The sequence below is a fragment of the Bicyclus anynana genome, chromosome 25 (genome assembly GCF_947172395.1).
Source record: "Bicyclus anynana chromosome 25, ilBicAnyn1.1, whole genome shotgun sequence".
Taxonomy (NCBI): Eukaryota; Metazoa; Arthropoda; class Insecta; order Lepidoptera; family Nymphalidae; genus Bicyclus; species Bicyclus anynana.
Genome location: NC_069107.1, coordinates 4,148,498 through 4,173,892, shown reverse-complemented (window position 1 = coordinate 4,173,892; position 25,395 = coordinate 4,148,498). Strand labels below are relative to the sequence as shown.

The following is a 25,395-nucleotide window of genomic DNA, read 5'->3' as shown; positions in this document are numbered from 1 at the left end:
GACTGCTAGTGGAGATAATTATAAATAAGTACTTAATAGGTATTTCATTCATAGGTCGATTCGCCATTTTGGAAAACTGAATATTAGTAATTGATAACTGAGAACTGACCCAACTCAGGAATTACTCATTTAGCTCTCGTCCACACGTGAGCTTTTTTAACAGACGCTAAAAAAGCGTTCAAATATCGAATGAAGTTAAATGAAGGTCTATTGTCAATGCCCAAAATTGAAAATGCAATACTGCTCGAAAAAAAGCGTTGTGTTTTAAAAACGCTGCCGTGTGAACATATACTTGGGGTTGAGAATGCATTTTTTTGTATTTGAACGCTTTTTTAACGTCCGTTAAAAGAATCTCTCGTACGATTGAGAGCTTAGCGTTTGTAAAAAGAGAATCGACCTGCTACAGGCCCAGGTGTTAGGTAGTTTAGTAGCACTAGGTTACACAATCTCATCAATTTGAACACCTCTAAACCCTCATTCGCACGAGAGTTTCTCAATTCGAAACAACGCTTCGAAAATTAAAAATGTATGGAATTGACATTTGCTATCGACAGGTCACGTGATAAATTGTCTACCGGTGATGTCATTCCCATACATTTTGTTATCGAAAAGTTAGCGTTTGTAGAAAGAGAATCGACGTGCCACATGGCTACAGACCCAGTTCAGTTCTATCTATTTCTTTATATATTTTTATTGCTATTGTAAGTTTGTATGCATGTGCATAAAACATTCAATTATCAAGTGTTTTAGATTACTTTTCCAAGCCGATATTAAATTTTTCTACAATAATAATTAAAATGTATTGCTATTTTATGATTGCTATATATTGAGTCTACAGGTACTTTTATTTCGGTGTGAACTAAATAAAAACTTCAAAATAAAAACTCCAATCAGGCTTTTTATTGTTGTAAAAATAACCTGTATTTCTGAATTTATGCAATCAGTATTTGCTACGAAAGACTATTAAGTTCACTTATAAACGCAAGACGTTATATGGCAATATATTACATATTATTATTTTATAGCTACGACGCTATAAAACGACTTTTAATAGGATAACTGCTAACATTGAATGTATCTAAATATTTTTTGTTCTATGAAATCTATACTAATATTATAAAGAGGTAAAGTTTGTAAGTTTGTAAGTTTGTAAGTTTGTAAGTTTGTAACAATTTTTTGAAATGGGGTAATCTTCGGAACTACTGGACCGATTTTAAAAATTCTTTCACCAGTAGAATGCTACGTTATCGGGGAGTGCTATAGGCTATATTTTATATTTCTTTCGTATATAACTACTGAGATATCGCGGGTTTTCTCTTACAGGTCAGACCGAAAAACTTACTTTTTCGCATGCGCTGCCTCAACCATTGCGTATAACTGAAATAAATGTATGGAGGCTTTTTGAACCTTTAAAAGTTCTACAAAAAAGTCCGCGACACCATATATCTATCTTTTATATTTTAGCAGATATAGTACCTTTAGTACTTTAATAAATTATTTAAATTTTAAACTAAGGTTTACGTCATTATTTACACAACTAAACTTAAATCCTTATCAAAATAAATTATTTAATAATCACAAGGATATTATAGAGATAAGATTTGCCCTTTACAGTATGCTAATTAGTTATATAGTTTCGGAGATAATACAAAATTTCTGAAAGTCGCAGAAATGCCGCTATATGACGCCCCGCGGTTTCAATTACGTGGTTCCCGTTCCCGTATGAATATGAGGACCAAACATAGCCTATGACACTCGCAAATAATGTAGCTTTCTATTGGTAAAAGAATTTTCCAAATCGGTCCAGTAGATCCAGAGATTACCCCCGACAACCACACAAACTTTACCTCTTTATAGTATTAGCATAGAAGTCGCTTGGGAAATTATAGTCTTTTGGTCATTGCACCACGCACAAAAGGCTGGACCAATTTTGCTGAGGGTAGGGATAGGATAGAGGTAGGGAAGGGGTAGGATAGAGGTAGGGTAGGGGTAATTTAGGGAAAGTGTAGGGTAGGGTAGGGTAGGGTACGGATAAGGTAGGGGTAGTGTAGGGTAGGGGCAAGGTAGAGGTAGGGGAAGGATATGGAAAGTCTAGGGTAGGGGAGGAGTAGGATAGGGGTAGGGTAGGGTAGGGGTAGGGTACGGGTAGGGTAGGGTTAGGGTAGGGATAAGGTAGGGGTAGGGAAGGGTTAGGGTTAGCGGTAGGGTAGGAGTAAGGTAGGGGTAGGGTAGGGGTAGATTAGGGGTAGGGTAGGATAGGGTATGGATAGGTTACGGGTAGGGTTAGGGTAGGGTAAGGTGGGGGGAGGGAAGGGTTAGCGTTAGCGGTAGGGTAGGAGTAAGGTAGGGGTAGGGTAGGGTAGGGTAGGGTTGGGTAGGTTTACGAGTAGGGTAAGGTAGAGGTAGAGAAGTTTACATCAATTTTTACGCGGACGAAGTCGCGGGCGTCCGCTAGTATGTAATATTTTGCAATATGTATTTTAACAGCGCGGACTAAAATATTTTAAGATATAACACATAAAAAGTTATATAATATAGCATTAAAAATTCACAGATACAATAATATTTTGGATTTGATTTATTTATATTAAAATAAAACATGACTATATTATTATTTAGTTATTTTTGAGATATGAAAAATTGCTTGAATATTATGCTTATATTAAAATAAAAAAGTAATAAAGCTGCCGAATTTATCGGCAATTAAAAGGGACATTTTATTAATTTAAATCTTCATTTCACAAATTTCATAATTAAATCAAAAAGCGTATTTTATAAATTAACGTGATTGTGTTTGTTTTAATCTTCAAACTTTTTTTTCTAAAAGTAGGTAAGATCTTTTTTAAATTATCATAACTATGTATTAATTACATGTGGCGAATAGAGTTTAAGCACAATAAGTCTTAATTTTGAATAAAATTAAGTATTTTTTTTTTAGGAATCTGGGACTTGGTATCCGGATTAACAGATCACATCATTATTTTACTCTTCGTAAAATACCTGTTACAGGTACATAATATAGATAGATTTTTAAAAATAATATATTGTAAGTGTGGTGATTTTTAGATTAAGCTCTTTAGCCATTCTTTAAGTCTTAAGCTTCAAAGATTGCAATTTGTTTTTTTATTTATTAAATATTGTTGTAGATTACATCGTTGTCGAATTATGATGTGCGTATTTTAATGTACAGGGTGGCCGGGGAGTTGACGTTCAAAGCTAAAATTTGGATGCCTTGTAACGACGACTATCCGAATCACCCCCATGTATATTCTACGATTTTGCTTAGTTTAGGAGATAGATTTTTTTTATGATTTTTTCATTGGGGTTGTATTTAGCATTTTTCGTTGGGTTTGTAGATAACAATAAGAACCATACTCAGGAGTACCACCCTAAAAATTACGACATAATTTACAGCATGATAATACGACCTGTATTGTATGAGTGAAAGAAAAATAACAACATTTTAAGGTTGACCGTGCGGACCATGTGACCAGTAGGCCTTCTGTAATAAATAACTCAAGGACAGTTAAATAATTGCACGCACTTAATGCTCATCAATACAATTGCAATAAAATAATATAATAATAAATCTCCTAAACTAAGCAATATCGTAGAATATACATGGGGTTGATTCGGATACTCCTCGTTACAAAGCATCCAAAGTTTATCTTTGAACGTCAGCTCTCCGGCCACCCTGTATAATAACATATTAATAGATATGCTTATTATTTCACTGTGAAGAATTTTACGTCTTTTAATACTTTGTTATAATAAATATCTAAATTGATTTATATAAAGTGCAGTGCATCGTGTAAATAATTTAACATTTTTTAAAAGTTTATTTAAATTAAATATTTTCAGATTTCAGTGTCCGTAAATATTGTTTATCACTATATTTTTCTATTTACATGGAAGGCATGAGGCGTGCATATTGATTAATAAGTATATTTAATTTAAAAAATACCTCTGCATAAAAAACAATATTACAATAAATAAAATTCGTATATAAGAATTTTCATATAAAATAACAAGGAAGTTAATAAACATCTAAAACAAATAAGAACATTCAAATTTAGAAACATTGTACCTATTTTTATATATTTTTAAATATAATTATAAATATCTAAGTACCATTTTTTCTATTTCCTAAGTTACGACACTTTGCTTTGCAACATCTAACGCTAGAAATACATATAAGTATAAAATTGAGCTTTATTGATATGTATCGTTAGATCAATTTCGCTAGATCGTGGTAACAGTGACACTTTTATTACATTTACAAATTTGCTATAAGAAAATATATATTAACCAAAGTAAAGATCGCTTAGTAATTAATTTAATAAGCATTGAGGAGAGCATCACACGTATTGTGCAGATCGGCAGAAACGGTTAGTCGTTTCTTATTATGTGACTACTACAAAATCTATTCGAAGGAGTTATACATACGTACAGGTACGTACGGGGTTTTCGATTTTCATGATTGGCACACAGAATACAGTATGAGTCAATACAAGCAGCGTTGTGTGGTCGGTGAAACCCATAAAAAATAACTTTAAATAGTTAAAAACACTAAAAAACAGGCTTTTAGCACGAACTAATAATTACTTTGATTATTTAATAATTAATTATTTAGACGGCCTCCGTGGAGCAGTGGTAAGCGCGGTGAATTACAAGACAGAGGTCCTGGGTTCGATCCCCAGCGATTGAGATTTTCTTAATTGGTCTAGGTCTGGCTGGTGGGAGGCTTCCGCCGTGGTTAGTTACCACCCAAAAGACGTACCGCCAAGCGATTTAGCGTTCCGGTACGATGCCGTATAGAAACCGAAAGGAGTGCGGATTTTCATCCTCCTCCTACCTACTTGCATCATCACTTACCATCAGGTGAGATTGTAGTCAAGGGATCTTGTAAAGAATAAAAAAAAACACAAATATTGGATTTAAGTCACGTGACAATTTTTTTCGTATTCCTGACAGCAAACCCTTTAATTTGATATCCATATCATGGGGGTGGATTTCAAACAGTCAGTCTGCCATTTTGAGAGGCCGCCATATTGGATTTGTAATGACGCTTCTTAGCTAGTCATGTCATCAGAACTCAGAGCGTGATATAGAATTAGCATAATATGTAAAATTATTGGTGCGACGCTTCGTGTCGTATTGACTCGAGAATGTATTCGTTTTTGAATTTATATTTGGAATGGCTGCTTCCCTGACGTGTTCTGTACGCTCTATCTGCCAATTATTCTTTAATCTGTGGGTTGCCAACTTAGCAGTATTTATAAGACGGTTATATGAGGGTTTAATATTTATCCACTTTCATTTACCTCTCATTTAAGAACATGCCGATCCGCATAATACGTACAGTTCACGCATATTAACTTGACACCTGAATCGAATGATGTTTGTACTGTGTTTGGTTGTGTTTAGTAGCCAGGTGTCAAGTTAATCTGCACGAGTTATATGTAGGCACAGCTGTCAACAAAAACACCTACCTTTTAAACATTGATCTATTTTATAACTAGCCAATTTTCAAGAGACCATCATGACAGACGTACATTTTTTATATGAATTACAAATATGATGTCTCATATTGTTTTAAAACGTACAGAGAAGGCTTCAATAATTATTATAGATAACATAATAACAGACAGTAAGTTACATTTAAGGCATTATTTAAATATGAAACAGTTTAAGTCACAATAAATTAAAAAGTTAAAATTTAACAACATTCTGATGTTTAGTTTAGGATGTAATAAACTCCTATGATTTATAAAACTGTAACAAAAAACATTTTTGTTATAGTTTTTGAGAGTTTTGATATAAAAGACATGGACCAAAACTCAAAAGGTCAGCAGGAGTCAAGGTAAGAAGCCTATATAAATTTATTTTATCATAGTTTTGGAGTTTATTGGAGTTTACTCCTTAAGAATCGATTTTTTGTATATAGCCCCCGGTATGAAAAAAATATGGGCAGTTAAATTCGATGAACGAATGACCGCGTTACGTTTTTTGTGCGCAATCTATTCTGCGCACCTTTCAACGTGCGCCGCCGTCAACAGCGTGTACGCTGTGTTAGTGGGCGTGTACGCCGTGGCCTGCTGCTCCTCGGTTGCGCACCTTTCACTTTTCAGGCGTAAATATTGAGACGTCATAGTGATTGCTGCGGGGCAACATACACCTATTTAGACAGTCGATCTGAAAGAGTAAACTATTCGAGCGTCGGATCTGACACACACTTTTTTATATAGGTAGCACAAGCAAAATATTTTCTGGAAATGAAAATGCGCAAATCTATTTCAAATTTAGAATGTCAATTTTGCTGATCAGCAATAATAAGCAATATATTACTTGAACTTTTATTTAATCAGAGGGCCTAGTGGCAGTTTGATACTGTCACCGTCACGTAACGTAAACGCGAATTTCTAAGGAATTGAAACAGCGCCATCTAGTGGCACTATTGCACAACTGTTTCAATTCCATATAAATTTGCGTAAACGTCAACGTGATAGTAACAGTATAAAAATCTTAGGTGTCAAAGATAAAAATATTGAAAACTCCCACTAGACACACAGCTAATATGGCGTTTAAAGATCATGCGTCAGATCGTTCTGCACAAATAAAACTTAAAATTTAAATACATTAAGACTTAGAGTATGAAATGAGAGCTGCAACAAAAGAGTAGCATTATTAGGATCTAATAGAGTTTGTACATGAAACAGTTATTTAGTTTTTAGATATTGTACATGTCCTATAAAGATGTCACTAACATTGTTAAAACTCTTTTAAGAACACAAGACTCTATGTCTACTTCAAATTAAAGCTTCTTTATTTACCAACAACGCATTACAAAGTTATGTACCTGATATACATTTTTTGTCTAAGTGTTGTCTACTTATGTTAGTGTGACGGGCAAAATATAGCTTTACTTTGATTAAACAATTTCAAGTTTTGCTATTTTACAACAAAATTTTAGTCCATTATGTCTGACTAGAGATCCTCATTGACTTAACACGTCTAGTAGATCCTATACCATCTTCAATCTATGTGGGTTCTGCACAACATGTCACACTCTTCCATTCACTTCTATCATATCTATATCTTTTACAGACTTTCACATACCATCCATTACTTCTTTAGCTTTCTTCTACTTCACGTATTCTTCCACTAGCAGTTGTGACATCATTATTGTTATGTAATCTGTATTTCTGTGCATCCCAAGCCCATGTCATAATAATTTGTTTCTCTATATCATCTGCACTATTATAATTGATTACTTTTGATTGGTTTGATACCACGTCGTCACATTTACGACTATGTTATAATTGTAGATAAGAAAATTAAGTAGGTACTCAAAATTAATTAATTTTATTCACAGTAAATAAGTTCTGTACCTAGTGTACTTTGTCTCAGTCTGCGATTTAACTTCATTTCGTCTTTTTGCAATACTCTATCAATGAATTTAATAAACTGTTTATTCGTTTAGAGTATTTAATTAACAAATATAATATTTAATTAATAAGTAAATAATGGAATTCCGTAAGATTATATTCTGAATTGATTTCTTTATTAACTGCTGCTAAGTTTGCCCGTCCATCTGTCCTAAAAGTGCACTCACATTGATGATAAATAACTTCTAGTTACACTTATCTAACAGAAAGGCGCATTTTCTACAACATACTACTCCTATTCAAGAAGTTCGATATTATTAATACAGACAATTAATATCTGCTCAATTAAACCCAGTATTAAAAAACATATAACACCAAAAGATTAAGTAAGAACACTTATGAAGGGCGAAAAATTCAAGTAACAGATAATGAAGTAGGGATCAAGGGAAAGAAGCTACATCAGCTATCTATAGAGTAACAAATAAGACACGAAAAAGTTTCTAATAGTGTAAAGGGCGTAGTACATTTATTTACAAAACCCAGCCTTTAAGATCGACCTACAAGCACCAGTTCTAAGTCGAAAATTAAACGAAATACACTTAACTATGATATGTTTAGTTATCATCTCAGTCTTCACACTACTACTAGAGTTAGTCCTAAGCTAACGGATTTAACGATCCCATAAGAAGAGGACGCGATTTTTTCAAAACAGAAATCACCATAAAGCTTCTCCGAATTAATAATAATAGTACATCCAATTTCGTAATACACATCTCTAGAAAAATATTTAGGTATAATTGCATTAGCAACAAGTTCTTTTAAATTAGTATATATTGTAGTACTCACAGCTTTTATGATATGTTTCGTTTCCTTATAATTATTTACATCTAATACACTTACGTCTACGTCTCCGGTGATCTGTGTTGTTCGTGCGTTACCTAAAGCGAGTGCATTGTGCGAAGTATCAATACAATTTACAACAACTACATTATAATATTCAATAAATTCTTCGTAACATTTTAAAATAGATACAAAATCTTTTACAATAAATCTATTTGTGAAAAGAACGATCTCTAACGAATTTGATGATGTTGATTCACGTACCGCGCTTCCGTGGTCTTTGATATCGGATAAATTCGATAAGAAATTGACGATGTTTTTTTTCAAAGTAGCGATATTTAGAAATAAAGAGAAGAAAGCAAAAAATTCTTGGAAATAATAGATGAGAGTAATAAGAGAGATAATGATGTACAGTTTGATGTCAGGTCTGTTAGAAGTGATCGCGGAGCTAGGCGGTGTGGGGTAGACGACGTCAACTTCAGCTATTTTGAATATTGAGAGAAGCAGATGGGAGGAGATATCTTCGTGTTGCGAATTGATACGAGTCTTGACAACTTTGAGAACGTCGATACACGCCTCCTGAAACCAGAAAATCATTCGTATGCAATAATTGTTTATCTATACTAATATTATAAAGAGGAAAACTTTGTTTGTATGTTTGTTTGTTTGTAATGAATAGGCTCAAAAACTACCGGACCGATTTTAAAAATTCTTTCACCATTTGAAAGCTACATTATCCACAAGTAACATGGGCTAAATTTTATTTTAGAAAAAATAGGGTTCCGTAAGATATTTGGGTTTTTCGGACACAAGATGTAATAAATCAAGCAGAAAAGTTACTTATTTTGCGTATGCTGCCTAAACTTTTAAAGATAGAACCATAAAATGTTCTAATTAATTGTAAATCTTATAAATATCTACAAAAAAGTCCGCGACACACTTTACCTATCTATGTCGAGTGAGGCACAACAACCATTTGTTTTATTTAAAAATCTTGGATTTTTTTGATTTAGTTTTTGATTAAATTACCAATGTACTATAGAGTAGGGGTAAGGTAGGGGTAGTTCAATGTTTACATCGAGTTTCACGCGGACAAAGTCGCGGGCGTCCTCAAGTAAAAATATAGTTATAGAGCAAGGTTCATTGGTTCTTCAAAACATGTACCTCGCCCATTGTCACTTCAGGGCCTTTCTGCAAGCTCTTTAAATGTCGAAACATTATAAAATCGCTACGAATTTAAGAGTCTGTGGTTTGCGGCTCGTAGAGCTGGTTGAGGTAGATCCCCTCATTTTTGAAATAGTTGTCTCCATCACTTTATATCTTAGTGACTCTGAGATATTTTATAAGATCTATAATAGGCGATTATGCCTCAGATCCATGGCACCAATAATCTTCAAGTTCTGGGTACTTTTGGTTAGTTGTTATGCTTCAAAGTACTTACCTTTTCTTTGTCCAGTAGACCTTCACCTGCTTCTTTGAGCGCTTCTTGTTCCTTTGGTGGCACGCTTGCGGATATGATCACGTTCTCGTTGCTGATGTTAAAGAGCGTGAGCGTGCAATTCGACTGGAAATAATAAAATGACGTTATGAAAGTTAAATATTTAAATTTTATTAACAAGTTAAGTTATTGGAATTGAAAGCAAAGCGAAAAAAGCATGGTTCTTCGTAAAAAAACTTGTCTAAGGAATGACCGCTTCTGTTTATTTCTGCCAACCAAAACGCATTTATGTTACAATTAAAAAAAATAACCGCCGTTTTAAATATCCCATTTGATTTTACATGTTACGATACGGAACGAGGTTAGGACGTGGATGATGGCAACAAGATTTAGTGTTGGTGTTAGGTGTGTCGGGAATGTCTTGGAGTTTACTCTTTAAGAATCGATTTTTCACATATAGCCCCTGGTATGAAAAATATATGGGCAGTAAAACTCGATGAATGAATGTCAGCGTTACGTTTTTTTTGCGCAAACTATTCTTAGAGTTTATAGACGTGAGTATTGAGTCGAACATAGTGTATGCTGCGGGGCAACATTTAGACAGTTGATCTGAAAGAGTAAACTTTAAAAATTTGTGAGTCGGAGCTGACATACACTTCTTTTTGTATTAAACAATATTTCCAAAAAATCCACGCTGTACCGCCCGTGATTAAAATATACATGCTACGTGTGTAAGCAGCTCGGTAAGGCCGGTGAAACCCATAAAAAACATACGTTTCCTTGACATCCGTTTAACAAGCTTTTTCCATAATTGTATTTCAAGATTTAACACTAACAACCATAACAATATTTACGTTAAACACATGTTTATGTAAACAGTTTTTAAAATATTTACAAACGTCATTTTTCTTGAATAAAATTGAAAATTACTGATGCGACGCTTTGTGTCGTACTGACTCGAGAATGTATTAGTTTTTAATTTGTATTTGGAATGGCTTCATCACTGCCGTTCCGTGTGCTCAATCTGCCTATTTTTCTTTAATCTGTGGTCTCAGTTTACAAGTTGTAAAAACGATGAAGTAACGATGGGCGAGTATGATGGATATAAAGTAGCTTCAATATAATATATAAATAGGATATAAAGAGCCTCATTAGCTCAACGGTAAGAGCGGTCGGACTCATCACTTTAGGCTGGTGGTTCGATCCCCGCCCCGTTGGTCTATTGTCGTATCCACTCCTAACACATGTTTCCTGATTAGTAGGAGGGTAATGCGAATAATGGTCATATTTAAAAGATATGGCAAATATTAAAAAAAAAAGTTTTACCTCCCCGTGATGCACAACATGCAAGTACTGCTGCAGTATTCGCACAGCATCCTCAGCGCCCAGTCCCGTGTGAGGACGCAGCAATGCTTCATCCACTGCGCTGAAGCCGAGCAGTAGATATACTCCCTCTGGTAGCTTGTATTCTCCTGGAAGAGATATAGGCATTTTAACACCCACACTGCGGGACGTAGGTAGGTAGGTAGGCAGGTTTTGTTGGATTATCCATAATGGATTATTTTGGGATAGGCGGGGAGAATGACTTGACTAGTTTCAAGACATCTTTAACCCTACATACAACGTTTACAAGTTCGGGACATCACTCAAGGTTTATTGGTAACATTTTTGAGGGGAATTGTGAGACCTGAGAGACTTTCATTCAATAAGTATTTTGCCCTTTAAATTCGCTTCTGACGTCAACCCGTTTCAGACATCCACTTATTTTTATATTTATTATTATTCCTATTTTTATGTTTTTGATGTCCAGTAGTTGGGTCCAGTGGTTAAGTAATTATGTAGCTTTTGATCACGAGGTTTGAATTCTGGTGAAATTTAAAAATTTTTCGCTGTCACCTGTCATTCACAAATCACAGACAACATATTAAAATATGTTGCTAGTCTTACACGAAGTAGTTTTGGAATAAAATATTACAAATTCAGTATAAATCTCACCAGGGTTAGGCCTCATACAGATGAATGATCCGGAGTAGCAGTAGCATCGTCCACGGTACGCCTGGTACGCGGGCGCGGCGTGTGAATAGTGCGCAAGCCGAGAGGAGCAAGGAGCGCGGGGAACACAGGCCACCTTGCACGAAACCTGCAGCGACACCTCGCACACGCACAGGTCTGTGCACTCCGCCAGTTCTGCTGATCGGTAGAGCTGGGGAAATTATATAAGGGCGTATTTTACTGTTTAAGACTCTTTATGAAGGTAGGTGTCATAGATAGTAGACTTTAGGAGTATTTTTATAAGCAAAACTCCGTCAGTTCTGCTGATCGGTAGAGCTAGAGAAATAATGTAAGAGCTTTTTTCACTGTGTATGATTATATATGTCATATACTACAAAGGTAGGTGTCATAGATAGTAGACTTCAGGTGTATTTTTATCAGCAAAACTCCGTCAGTTCTGTCGATCGGTAGAGCTAGAGAAATAATATAAGAGCTAATTTAATTGTGTATGAATCTATATGAAGTCATATAGTTACTACGAAGGTACTGTTTTCCTAAATCTAAGGTTCCTGGAAGAAATCGCTTCTTAGCGGGCAGTCTTTTGTAGGTATCATAGATTGTAGACTGAGTATTTTTACGTGACACGCTATTTAGATCAGCAAATAACGATTTATTTAAAATTTCCTAGATTTCGAAATTTTTAAGCTTATTCAGATGCTTATGCTAGTATGTAGCATTAAATGATTTCCAAGACATTGTGGTACAAACTAGATGAGTTTATCTTGTTTCGTGTAGGAGTTCTTATGATCGATCACCTACTACTCCCATCATCTGACTAGCGCCACGGGTCTATATTATTAACTTATATACTTATTCCACTAACTGCTTCCTTCTTACTGGATGTGGCTCTAATTTAGCTACAAAGATTTGACCCACATAAATAAATGTGGTGTTTGGAAGTCCATACTGTTACAGAGAACCCTATTACTAGACACCTAGAGTTCATAATCGCTCGCCCTTTTTAGTTGTTTACAACTTGTGTCGCGTTATCGTTTGTTATTGTTCTTTATCGTAATTTCGTAGAACAAACAACACGCGTCTAGGCGTTCCCAGAATGATCTGGAAATCGTTCTGACGGGTATAAATACGCGACGGAGACGACAATAGGACGACAGTTTAATTTCAGGAATGAAGTGAACTGAACATCGGGGTGTTACCAGCAATATAAGTGAACAATATACTTGGCTACGATTTCGGACGTTTGAAAAGTAGCGGAAGTCTTATACAAGTCACCAGGTGTTTAATTCCAAACCTAGCTCGTTACAATACAAAATGCCTTTGTCCAACTGTGGACGTACATTGGCTGGTAATGGTGATGATAGCAACAGGGTAAAGTAAATAAAAGTTTGTATAAATTAATCGTAAATAAAGGGAAGAAGAAAGGCTTACTTAATAGCGATACAAACTCACTCGTCTCGTTTCTCCCATCTTGATGTACTGTGCTTGGTCATCGCTTTCAGGCTTCTTCACGATACAGTACTTCGCGGGCTCCAGTGTTGTTGTTGGCCGCGGTGTTGTTGTCGTCGTCGTAGTCGTCGTTGTTGTTGTGCTGGTTGTTGTCGTAGTGGTGGTGGTCGCGACTGTTGTTGTTTCAGTGCTCGTTTCGATCACGGGCTCGGATATTTGAGCGATCTCATTCGGTTTGACCGTCTGTTCCGACATTGTTGTTATTGGGCTTAACTCTTCGCGGTTTTCCTTTAAATTATGGATAAGAAGTTATACATAATTTATATAATATTCAATTTATTACATTTACGTCTAATAAATCAAGTCTTCATGCTGTTTTAGATTGTGATTGACTGCATTGTCATTAAGATCAAGCGGGATTGTAGTTTTGAGTAATAGTTCATCGGTTCATGGTTTAGGGCTATGGGTAAAGGTCCGTTTATATTTACAGACACAGTGCGTCACAGACAAGTAGCGTGGCAGACACCCATAGACACCGTATATTCACACTGCCCAGCAGGTAGCTAGAGACACTTAAAGTCCGTTTCATAAAAAAAAGTCCTCCAGACGCGGCGCTAATGTCTTAATGGCGCTCATTGTCATTTGGTAATGGAGGTTTTATTGTCATTTGTGTAAGGCGCTGTCAATTTTAGTTCAGATTTCATGAAAAGGACTCTACAGACATGAACCGCATAGACAAAATATTCTTTCCGCAAACACTGGCCCGTGTCAGTTAACGTCTGCGCGGGCGCGTTACGATAGATATAAATACGTTATAAACACTGTATATAAAAATATTATTTTGTCTGCCGCGGCACGAGTCTGGCACGCTAAATTTCTGTAGATATAAACGGACCTTGAAACGTGCTCTTTCTATTGTGTTCCTTTGTAAGGTGTTGGAATGATGACACTGCACCAAAAATCGCATTGTTGGTCGACTCCCCACTAGGAGGACCGATTACATCCAACGTTTTACAGAGAACCACTGGATGCAGGCAGACCGTGGTGTTTGGGAATCTTGACACGTTCATTGGTGGACATTAGGTCCCCTATGTCCACCAATGAACGTGCATAGGCTGATAATAATGATGATGATGAGTGGGCTAATGGGATGTTAATATGTGACTGGATTAGCGTAGCTTCTAAGTTCGCCCAGATGCCGGTGGTCTGGGCGACCTTAGAAAGTGTATCAAAGTTAAGCTCGAGGGTTAAAATAAAGTGCAGGGACGGAAAGTTTCTTTGAGGGCAGCTTTTGTGAGCCTCGGACCTCGGTTGGAGAAACATAAGGATTAACCTGGTATGGTATGGATAACAATGGTAGTCGCTTTCCCCGCCGGTCCCAAGGTGCTGAAATGGCGACCCCGCATCGGAAAGCGCAGTGTCGGTCGACTCCCCACTAGGTGGACCGATGATATCAAGCGGGTTGCAGGGAGCCGCTGAATGCTGGTAGCTCGAGACCGTTGTGCTTGGAGGTCCATGCAAGAGGCCTACAGCCAGAGCGTCCAGCAGTGGACGTCTATCGGCTGATAAGGTAAGGATTAACCGTTGGGACAGACGTATTCTGGAGTGGAGACCACGTGCTAGAAAATACAGTGTAGGATCTCCTCCAAACTCCCCTTGTTGTGGGAAAAAGCTGGATGAGGAAAGTGGAGTAATGTTTGTGAACAGTGGACGGAAACAGACTGTTGATGATTATAGATGGATTGATGAGGGTACTTGCGGGGCGGTGATGTATCAGATTCCATTGTTATACACGTCACGTGTTGGTCAGCAACGAGCAAGTTTACCTGCATGACATCAACTTGCGAGGTGCCATGTTGCGTGGTGTGCCGATGGTGGTGCGTGGTGGTGCGGTGGTGCACGGCGGGCTCCGGCGGGACGGTGATGTATCGGATGCCGTTGTCGTATGGCGTGGTGGTCAGCAACGAGCCGTAGGTTTTCACATGGTAGTCGCTTTGGGATTCCACTGAAATCACAAAATATTCAGCTCTATAGTCATTCTGTTACTACTTGTTGTTGTTGTTGTTGTTGTTGTTGTTGTTGTTGTTGTTGTTACTTGCTGTTGTGCTTACGTTTTTTTTTTTTCTCTTCCACAGTGGTTGTCTGGAAGAGATCGCTCTTTAGCGATAAGACCGCCATTTGTACATTAGTTTCTAAGTGTTATTATAAGTTATTGTTTATTTTTGTTTTTAATGTACAATAAAGTATATTTCTTCTTCTTCTTCTTCTGTTTTGTCGGTACTCCAATAGTCTAAGGTTGGAAGTGTAATTTAAATATTCTCGGGTTTAAGTCCGGCCCTATAAACATGGAGTTATTGAGACTCATATCTTTTTTCTTTTATTGATGGTATTGAGAAAGAATACAATAAGGAAAATAAGTTAACTTATCCTTATAAGTATATAAATTCTGCCTACGTGGAATGGTGCCAAGAATACTGGCTGCATTTCCGCGCTGAACAGCCAGGCTGATCCTTTGCGCAAAGCACTTCAGTCATCAGTCGAGGCAACTATAGTACGCGCGTTAACAACTGAGTCTTAGGGCCATAAATCATTTCTCTATATCTATCTCGCTTGCACTTATGGGTCTTATGGAGCCGTCTAGTGAAGGGTGTAACAATGAAAGACATATTATCGATAAGTAAAGTTTATTATCGTATCTTGTTCACAAAATTAAAAAAATTAACAATATTTGATTTAATATAATACATATTTCATATTATATAATTATTAACTAAATAAAATTAATCTTCATCTGAGTCTTCATCATCAGAATCTTCGTCTTCTGCCAAATTTATTATAAGCGGCGCGTGATCTCTAATTAGAGCTTTTTGTAAATCTTTGTTTTGAAGTTCTTCGGCATGCCTAACACATTTGGCCCAGTCTTCTCGTGTGACATTTTCTATGGCTCGGTGGAGGTGATTTTCGACATCTGCTATCTTGAAGGTATTATTATTCTTCGCAACTTCTCCCTTTACTTGTGCCCAAATTAATTCTATTGGGTTATATTGACAGTGATATGGAGGGAGCCTTATTACTTCATGACCTCGTTCATTTGCCAGATGGTCTAAAGCGTAGACCTTCTGCGGGTTACTGGCTTTTACTTTTCTTATTAATTCTTCAATAATTTCGTTGCTGGAATATGGAATCTTTTTCTTTGTCAACCATTCTTGAATTTCAGCTTTCCTCGTGTTTCTTGTGGGTATCTTTTCCAACTGTATCGAATGATAGCTTGCGTTATCGACAATTATAACTGAGGGCTCTTCAAGTAGATTCAGGAATTCGGAAAACCATGCCATATATGTTTCGCCATCCATTTCTGTGTGGTAATCAGCATCCTTTGATTTCACCGCTTTAAATATTAGCTTCGCATCTGGAACGAAGCCAGTCCTTGCAGAACCCGCATGGCAAACTATTAATCTTTGGCCTTTTCCCACAGGCTGATTCTTGAAACCTCCTTCATCGTTGCTTCCAAGCCACATCCTCTTTCTTGCATGGTTTTGATTAATCCATGTTTCGTCTAGATAGAAACGTGGTCGCTGATCGTTAGTTCTTCTAAGTAAATCCAATTTCCTTAAAAAGTCCATTCTAGCACAAACAATATCAGTTCTTTCCATTAAATATTTACGTCCTTCGCTATTTTTCTTATACTGGAACCCAACCTCCTTCAGTAGTATTCTCATTGAAGTGTTGCCGCATTTAAAATCGGGTAATTGTTCACGGAATTTTTCTAAAATTTTCGCCACGGATGGATACTCTCCATTCTCATAAAATGAAGCTACAGTTCGCTTCAACACACTTTTATCAAAATCGTCAATATTAGTGACGGTTTGTGGTTTCTTAAAATTTGTTCTTGGTATACAGGTACTGCCTGATTGTGATACTTCCGTCTTGATTCGGTCCACTGTCGCTCTGCTCACACCACAAACAAATGCGGCCATTTCACGTGGTTTGTTGAAATTTAGAGAAGCCACTTTATTCGGATCACTTTTCAATTCATTGAGAAACAGGAATACGTTGTGAATCAGTGTTCGAGCTTGAGGGCTAATATCGCCATGTAATTTCTTCAGATCAACGTTAGAAAATAAAGTATCCATAGTGCGCAACGAGTAACACATGAATGTATTTATTTAATTGCAGTAAACACATTTATAGCAAAAAAAATACGCAATGCAATTACATTAGAAACCGACCAATCAGAATCGTCCAAATCATTATTGACTCATCATTAGCACGTGCGCAGGTAGCCGTTTATCGATAATTAGGGTGCGCAGGTAGGCGCGCTGCACATTCCTATCTTTTTTGACTTTTATGACCGGACGACTCAGATGATAACGCGCATACTATAGCCGCGGTGAAATGATACGGTGAAATTTTTTGGAACTGCCTAATATTATAATGACACAAATTATATATGCCTCCTTGGTTCACTAGTTAGTTAGTCTATGGGGGCTTTGGATCATGACGTCATCATTTGACTCATAAAATATTTATTCTTTACAAGTTTGATCTTGACTACAATCTCACCTAATGGTAAGTGATGATGCAATCTAAGATGGAAGCGGGCTAACTTGTTAGGAGGAGCATGAAAATCCACACTCCTTTCGATTTCTGCACGACATTGTACCGGAGCGCTACATCGCTTGGCGGTACGTCTTTGCCAGTAGGTTAGTAACTAGCCTAGAGATAAGACTCCCACCAAGCAAGACCTGCACCAATTAACAAAAACCTTAATGGGCCCAGCCGGGGATCAAACACAGGACCTATAATCTTCAGGTCTTGTAAATACATCGCACATTAAATGCGCCACGGAGGTCGACAAAAGTTTCTTTGGTCCAATAAATATCTTACTAGCAGCCTGGAGTTGAAATTGGTGGTTGTTAAGGGAAATAATTGTGTGAAACTCACCAACGCAAGGGTTGAGCCACAGAAGCCTCTGCCAGCCGAGGCAGTCGTACAGCTGTGCGAAGTCGGTGCCTCTGCAAGCGCAGGCTGCTCGCAGCTGCGTGCCCAGTACAGCAACCACAGCTGCGCGGCATGAAGCCGGCGATCCAGCACAGCCTTGCGTCACTGCGTCCACTGCACACCACTGCTCGTAGTTCTCCAGACGGATCCTGTAAACATTGTGATGTGAGTCACAGATTAAAGAATAACTGACAGCTCAAAGCGGACTCCACCACACTCTAAGCTGCCGGCGCAGACTACCTCGGACGGCTCAGTCGCTGATAACGACGCAACTATAAAAGTCGCAGAACAACTGGGCACTCTTGGGAACTACAGCGGTTGATCAGATGTTTAGAGTTCTCTGACGTCATGACTCGGGCAAGAATGCCCCGAGGTGATTACCCTCACTGGCCAGGGAACATGACGCACGTCCGTCCTCACGTTCTATAACCCGCATTGCGCATATATGCGCAATGCGAATAAGCATATATTGCGCAGTAGGCGAGAAATACTGGACCAATGTTTTTAACATAACATAGTACATTATGAGGTGAAGTGCAGCGACCTACTTGACCGGGTCTGTCTTTCGGTTCCGATTAGATATCCCCGTCATTGCAAGAAACGTAAAACATTTCATATCCCTTTCGCTAGAACACATCTCGGAAACCAAGCTCCCGTTGCTCGTATATGCGCAAAATATAATGAACTATCTCGTTCTATACCTGGCATTGACATATTTTTCAATTCTTATAATGTCTTTAAAAAAAAACTCACCGATCATCTATCGGTGAGTTCTTCCCTATAATAATTTATTATTTATTTATTTATTTAAATATAAATATACATTTTTTTAACTATTTTTAAATAACTTTTTAAATAACTTAACTTAAGTTCTGTTCCTTTGTTAAGTGTTCTTTTGTTCCTTGTGTGATATTTGACTGTTTACATGTTTTTTAGTTTTTAGTGAATGTTGTGTGCACTTGTCATAGATGTACGTATAAGTCAATGTGAGCTAGTAATTTATTATTATTTGTGTATGTATCTATATGTATATTGTAAGTGTATGTAAATAAATAAATAAAATATGGAATGCTCTTCCAGCTTCCGCTTTCCTTGCAATCGTTACGTGTGTATCTACAAGTATATAGGTAACCTTCTATACAAAAGCATAACGTAGGCTACGTCATCGCTTAACTTCAGCCTCGATAGCGGCATACATATAGCTGGTAATAGGTATCAATAAAACAGAAAAAGTTTCTGTTACATTTTCACGTTTAGTCTTTGTTATTTTAATTTAACTACCTATAGTCCACTTTAGTTTTATTGTGTCTATTTAATTAATTGTAGTAAATAAATAAGGATTCTTTGCTTAATTAATTTGCTGAAAGTTCGGAATAGAGAATTTATGTCGCTACTTTTTATCTCTGTAGCCATGGATAGAAACCGCAATTTTAGATATAAAATTTGTGAATTTTCTCTGATCGAAATCGCCGTTCGGTGACGTTTGACACGACGCCCCCCAGAGGCGGAGTGAAGCGAATTTTGGCGAATTTTCGCTGACTAAACTAACTGACAGCCGTCCAATCAATTAACCGGTGACCGCGGTGAGACTGTGCGTCCCTTGTTTCTAGTTTCCACTTTTTGAGTTTCGTTTGTACCAGAGTACCTACACAATGTAATCTTAATTAGTATAGGCTACTTGCCTCTTATGTAAACAGTGTTTTAACTGAATTATGGAAGTATTAGAAGCTATATTTTATTTTGTCCCATCAATAGTAACCATTTTTTAAAATTTTTGCGGCCGAAACACAATACATTAGCAAGTGATACAATAACAGATTAACAGCCAGTTTCTCCATGTAAAACTAAAGTAACAGTAAAAGTAGTAAGTAGTAACCGTCACTTTTGATTTATGACGTTACTTTGACTGTTACTTGCGATGAAGAAACTGGCCGTAAGTCACTCTCAACAGTTGCTCTTTGTAAAAATATTCATACAGTATTATAATTTTCAATTAATGACAACATTACAATTTGTGTTCAATATTTTTACAAAGAGCAACTGTTGAGTTTCTTGCCGGTTTCTTCTCAGCAGAATCTGCCTTCCGAACCGGTGGTAGTATCTTTACAAATAGTCAACTGACGTATCAAAAGTGCTTGTAAACTGTGCCTATAGCTTAATTTTTATTTGATTTGAAGAGGAAATAACAGTCGACAAATAGCGGTCGCGCCGGAAATATCGCTCTCTCTCTTTCGTTGTACGACGGCATAGTGCTACGAGTTTCTCGAGTACGGGTAGTATTTACCTTTATTATAAAATTTATTTTATTTTATTATTTATTTATTTTATTATTAAAATAGGTATTTGTATAAAGTTGTTACGACAGTGACAGTGTAAGTAAATGGGTATTTATTGATTCGAGTCCAGGGGGCTTAGTGGCAGTTTAATACTGTGACGATCGCGTTAACGTAAATGCGAATTTCTAAGGAACTAAAACAACGCCATCTAGTGGTACTACTGCGCAACTGTTTCAATTCCATATAAATTCGCATTTACGTTAACTCGATAGTAACAGCATGAAAACATTAAAAACACCCATTAGGCACTCAGTCCAGCGTGAACACCGTCAGGCTGCTAATACTTTACTTTAATTACTTTTTAATGACAGACAGACAGTTCAATTGTATTTATAAATGCATATATAGAACAAGCAGCGTATCTTGTAGCTTGTATCTCGTCCCCATGTTTCCCAAAAGTTCATTTCGCCGATGGCAGTATTGTGACCGTATGTTTGTTTGTAACTGTTAATGAACTTTGCTCCCTTGTGACAAGGTCGGAATTTAAATAACACGCGTCCATTTATTTAGTAAAGAAAATTATCTATATATTCAATCTACAGGTTCATATATTTCAGTACTTCTGGCTTTTATAATTTACAAGCCGACGCCCCGCTATCACAAGCGTAGTCTATGTTTTCGTGGGAATACAGGGATAAAATATAGCCTATGACACTCACAAATAATGTGGAATTATAATATTAGTAGCACACGCCACACGGTTTCACTAGTGTAGTTCCCCTTCCGGAGTTACGGGGATTTTTTTTATTCTTTACAAGTTAGACCTTGACTACAATATCACCTGATAGTAAGTGATGATGCTATCTAAGATGGAAGCGGACTAACCTGTTAAGAGGAGGATGAAAGTCCACACCCCTTTCGGTTTCTACACGACATCGTACCGGAACGCTAAATCGCTTGGCGGTACGTCTTTCTTGGTAGGGTGGTAACTAGCCACAGCTGAAGGGATAAAATATAAATATATTCATCAAGGATAATGATGAACATATTTATATTCTTATGGTTAAAGAATTTTTTAAATCGTTTCAGTAGTTTCAGAGCCTATTGAATACAAACAGACATACTGTTCAATCTTTCTTCTTTATAATATTAGTAACAATTTCTTTTAACCTGATTTTAACTGTTTAACGTAGAGCATGTAACGGAGATCTCAAAAGATTTTTTTTTCCCGTTTTTGCCTTTTTTTTTCATTGATGATCCGCTGTTATTGGTAGCGGTTATTAACCTCAGAAGCGGGTCTAGACTGAGGCGACAAGCAAGTTCTTACTCGTACAAGCGACCTATGTTCAGCAGTGAATGAAAAGAATCCATTTTTGTATTCGGACGTTCGGAATCCTAAAAATTAAGAAAACGAAGCCTTAAAGAACAACATAGTTCAAGTTTTCATCGCATTGAAATAACAGTTGTAGTGTCCCGCCAATCGACATATTGGCAGGTCATTGCGAACGGTTTGCGATCGACCGCACTTGCATAATTGATTCTCGAACCTACGCCACCTCGTTAGCAGCCATTCAACGTGACAAGATGCGACTACGACTTGCCTGTCGCTTATACAACCAGATTCAACTTAGCTAGTTAATGAGCAAAAAATAATTTTAAATTATATGTCTAACAAATTGATCCAGGCAACTCCGCGATATCTTTTCGTCCGAAATTCCTCAGTGACTAAATACAAAAGTCTTCGAACAGTGGGTGTTGCCAGTGACCTATGGTTCCGAGACTTGGTCGCTAACTATGGGCCTCATAAGAAGGTTCAGAGTCATACAGCGGGCGATATACTATGCTCGGAGTATCTCTGCGTGATCGAATCAGAAATGAGAAGATCCGCAGAAGAACCAAAGTCATCGACATAGCCCAACGAGTCGCGAAGCTGAAGTGCCAATGGGCTGGGCACATAGTTCGAAGAGCCGATGGACGTTGGGGTCACAAGGTGCTGGCATGGCGACCCCGCACTAGAAAGCGCAGTGTTGGTCGACCCCCACACTAGTTGGACTGACGACATAAGGGGTTGTCATTGAGGGGTCAGAGGGCCTAGTGGCAGTTTTCATACTGTGACGTTCGCGTGACGTAAACGCGAATTTCTAAGGAATTGAAACAGCGCCATCTAGTGGCACTACTGCACAACTGTTTCAATTCCATAAGCATAAATTCGCGTTTACGTTAACGCAATAGTAACAGTATGAAAACATTAAAAACTCCCACTAGGCACACAGGAAGGAACAGCAGAGTCGTGGTTCGGATGAGTGGTGTCGACTAGACATCGAAATAAAAATCTGTAGATAATCTTACACGAATAAGAACGAAGATTTTAAGGTCCAAGTTCATCATATTTTAACAAGTGTCTGATATCTCATTCACAAGTCTATCATTTTATGTAAAGTAAGAAAGTGACAAAACTAACAGTCAAAGTGTCCTATCAAAACATTCAAGGCGTCGAGGTATAGGGATCAGGGAGGGACAGCAGAGACAGCAGAGAGTTGTAGTTCAAGGTTCCAGACGTCGAAGTGAAAATCTGTAGTTACAATACGAGGTTTTCCTCTCGAAGATCTAGAATAAAAATGGAGATTTTAAGACCCTATTTCACAATCTTCTAATAAGTGTCTGATAAGTGACATCCTATTCACAATTAGTTTTGTCTTTGTCATTTGACGTAATGTATGAAAGTGACAGTGAAGATGTAAAAATCTCACAGTCAAATTATGCTACACATAACAGTGACTATCTCACGCCGCGCGGTTTCACCCGCGTGGTTCCCGTTTCCGTAGGAATACGGGGATAATATATATCCTCCTTCCTTGTTAGATGGGCTATGTAACACTGAATGTTTTTTCAAATCGGACCAGTAGTTCCTTAGATTAGCGAGTTCAAGCAAACAAACTCTTCAGTCTAATATTAAGTAGGTACTAACGGACGCCCGCGAGTTAGTCCGCGTGAAATTTAGTTTTTCACTAATCCCTCGGGAACCATGGAATTTTCCGGGATTAAAAGCAGCCCATGTGTTAATCCAGAGTAAAATCTATTTCCATTCCAAATTTAAGCCAAATCGGTTCAGTAGTTACGGTGTTAAAGAGTAACAAACATCCAAACAAACATCCATACAAACTTTCGCGTTTATAATATTAGCTCATCGATAATATTGTTATCGATGAGCTAATGCTCATCGATATGTTTATAATATTAGATCGCTCAGACCTTATGAATACCAATATAGATTGGGAGGCGTGGTATTGGAACGACAATCTATCGTGAAGGATTTAGGGGTATTGATGTGTTCTGATCTAAGTTTTATTGACCATATAAGGACTATCACGACTAGAGCCTACAAAACCCTAGGTTTTGTATTAAGACAATCGAGAGATCTTGAAAGTGTCGCAGCGATTAAAATACTTTACAATAGCTTTGTAAGAAGTATATTAGAAAGTAACTCAGTAATCTGGAGTCCACATGAAGTTAATACAAACTCATGTTGGAGAAACTTCAAAAAAAAATTCTAAGGTGGCTGTACCGCAAACAGTACAGTTATTATGTTGGCTATCCTTACGTATATCCCACGGTTTTTTTACAAGGTATGCTAGCGGATTACTTCTTCCGCTTGATTAGGGGCGAATTGTCTAACCCTTCAGTGCTAGAGTTAGTTTAATTCCATATACCCAATATACAAAAAAGGGAACGCAAAATGAAACTGTTTACTATTCCAACATGTAGGTTGGTGCAAACCCGCGAGTCACCTCTTGTTCGCGCGTTGGCATTGCTAAGCGGGGTATTGGAGTGGGACCCGGATTTAGATTTGTTTTTCTCCTCGCCTGCTGATTTTCACAGAACTTTTAGCGTATACGTACAAGTAATTCAGGAATTATAGATAGTTTATATAAACACATTAGGTTAAGCTTGTAATGTTTATATATATCAATCAACAGCCTGTATTCGTCCACTGCTGGACATATGCTTTTCCGAGAGCGCGCCACCACACACGATCCTCCGCCTTCCTCATCCAGCCAGGCTGGCTGGATATATATATGTGTATAAAATAAATAAATAAATAAATTAGTAGGATAGATGAAAGATTTTCTAATATGTGATCTGTCTGTACCGTAATTTTTAAATTACTAAGCAATCTTTAAATTACGAGTAGGTATATTTGCGCACGAAGTTTAATCTTATAATGGATTGCAAATTGTAACAGCTGTACCAATGCGCGGCTATATTGGCAGCTCGTTCCAAACAATTTGCAGTCGACCACACTTGCATAATTGATTCCCTGGCGTATAGCTCTTCGTTATGGTCGCTAACTAGTAGACTACCCGACTGTATCTACGTACTACCCGTACTCGAGGAAGTCGTAGCACTATGCCGTCGTACAACGAAAGAGAGAGAGCGATATTTCCGGCGCGACCGCTATTTGTCGACGGTCATTTCCTCTTCAAATCAAATCAAAATTAGGCTATAGGCTCAGTTTACAAGCACTTTTGATACGTCAGTTGACTATCTGTAAAGATTCTACCACCGGTTCGGAAGGCAGATTCTGCTGAGAAGAAACCGGCAAGAAACTCAACAGTTGCTCTTTGTAAAAATATTCAACACAAATTGTAATGTTGTCATTAATTGTAAATTATAATACTGTATGAATATTTTTATGTTGTAAGAAGTAGTAAGAAGTTGTAAGAATCAATGGTGTACACGAAATATGACACATTCACGCATTCGTATAACTACAGATGTCGTCTCTTTTGGTTCTGTCAATCTTAAGGAGTCATCCTAAAACCTTACCTGCATTCTGGTTCTTCGCGGCAGGCGTGTGCGAGGGTGTGGCAGGCGGGGAGGGGGGAGCCGACGGGGGGGCGCTGCGCACAGGAGGGGTGCAGCCTCTCTTGAGCGTTCATACATGAGTCTTCTTTGTTGTCCGTTTTCCTATAAACATAGTTGGTACTTGTAG

The 25,395-nt window shown here is 37.5% G+C and overlaps 1 protein-coding gene across 3 annotated transcripts in view; it reads right to left on the bottom strand.

Moving 5' to 3' along the window:
* Positions 1-908: 908 nt before the first annotated feature.
* LOC112050383 (uncharacterized) overlaps positions 909-25,395 on the bottom strand; it is a 249,693-nt gene continuing 225,206 nt past the window's right edge. For all 3 annotated transcript variants that reach the window (XM_052889361.1, XM_052889362.1, XM_024088637.2), the window contains 8 exons: positions 25,230-25,370; positions 18,070-18,275; positions 14,952-15,130; positions 13,129-13,413; positions 11,662-11,869; positions 10,993-11,138; positions 9,670-9,792; positions 909-8,807 (listed from right to left, as the gene is read on the bottom strand). In XM_052889361.1, the coding sequence (XP_052745321.1) occupies positions 8,022-8,807; positions 9,670-9,792; positions 10,993-11,138; positions 11,662-11,869; positions 13,129-13,413; positions 14,952-15,130; positions 18,070-18,275; positions 25,230-25,370 (2,074 nt within the window). In that variant the 3' untranslated portion in view covers positions 909-8,021. The remainder of the gene's footprint in view (positions 8,808-9,669; positions 9,793-10,992; positions 11,139-11,661; positions 11,870-13,128; positions 13,414-14,951; positions 15,131-18,069; positions 18,276-25,229; positions 25,371-25,395) is intronic.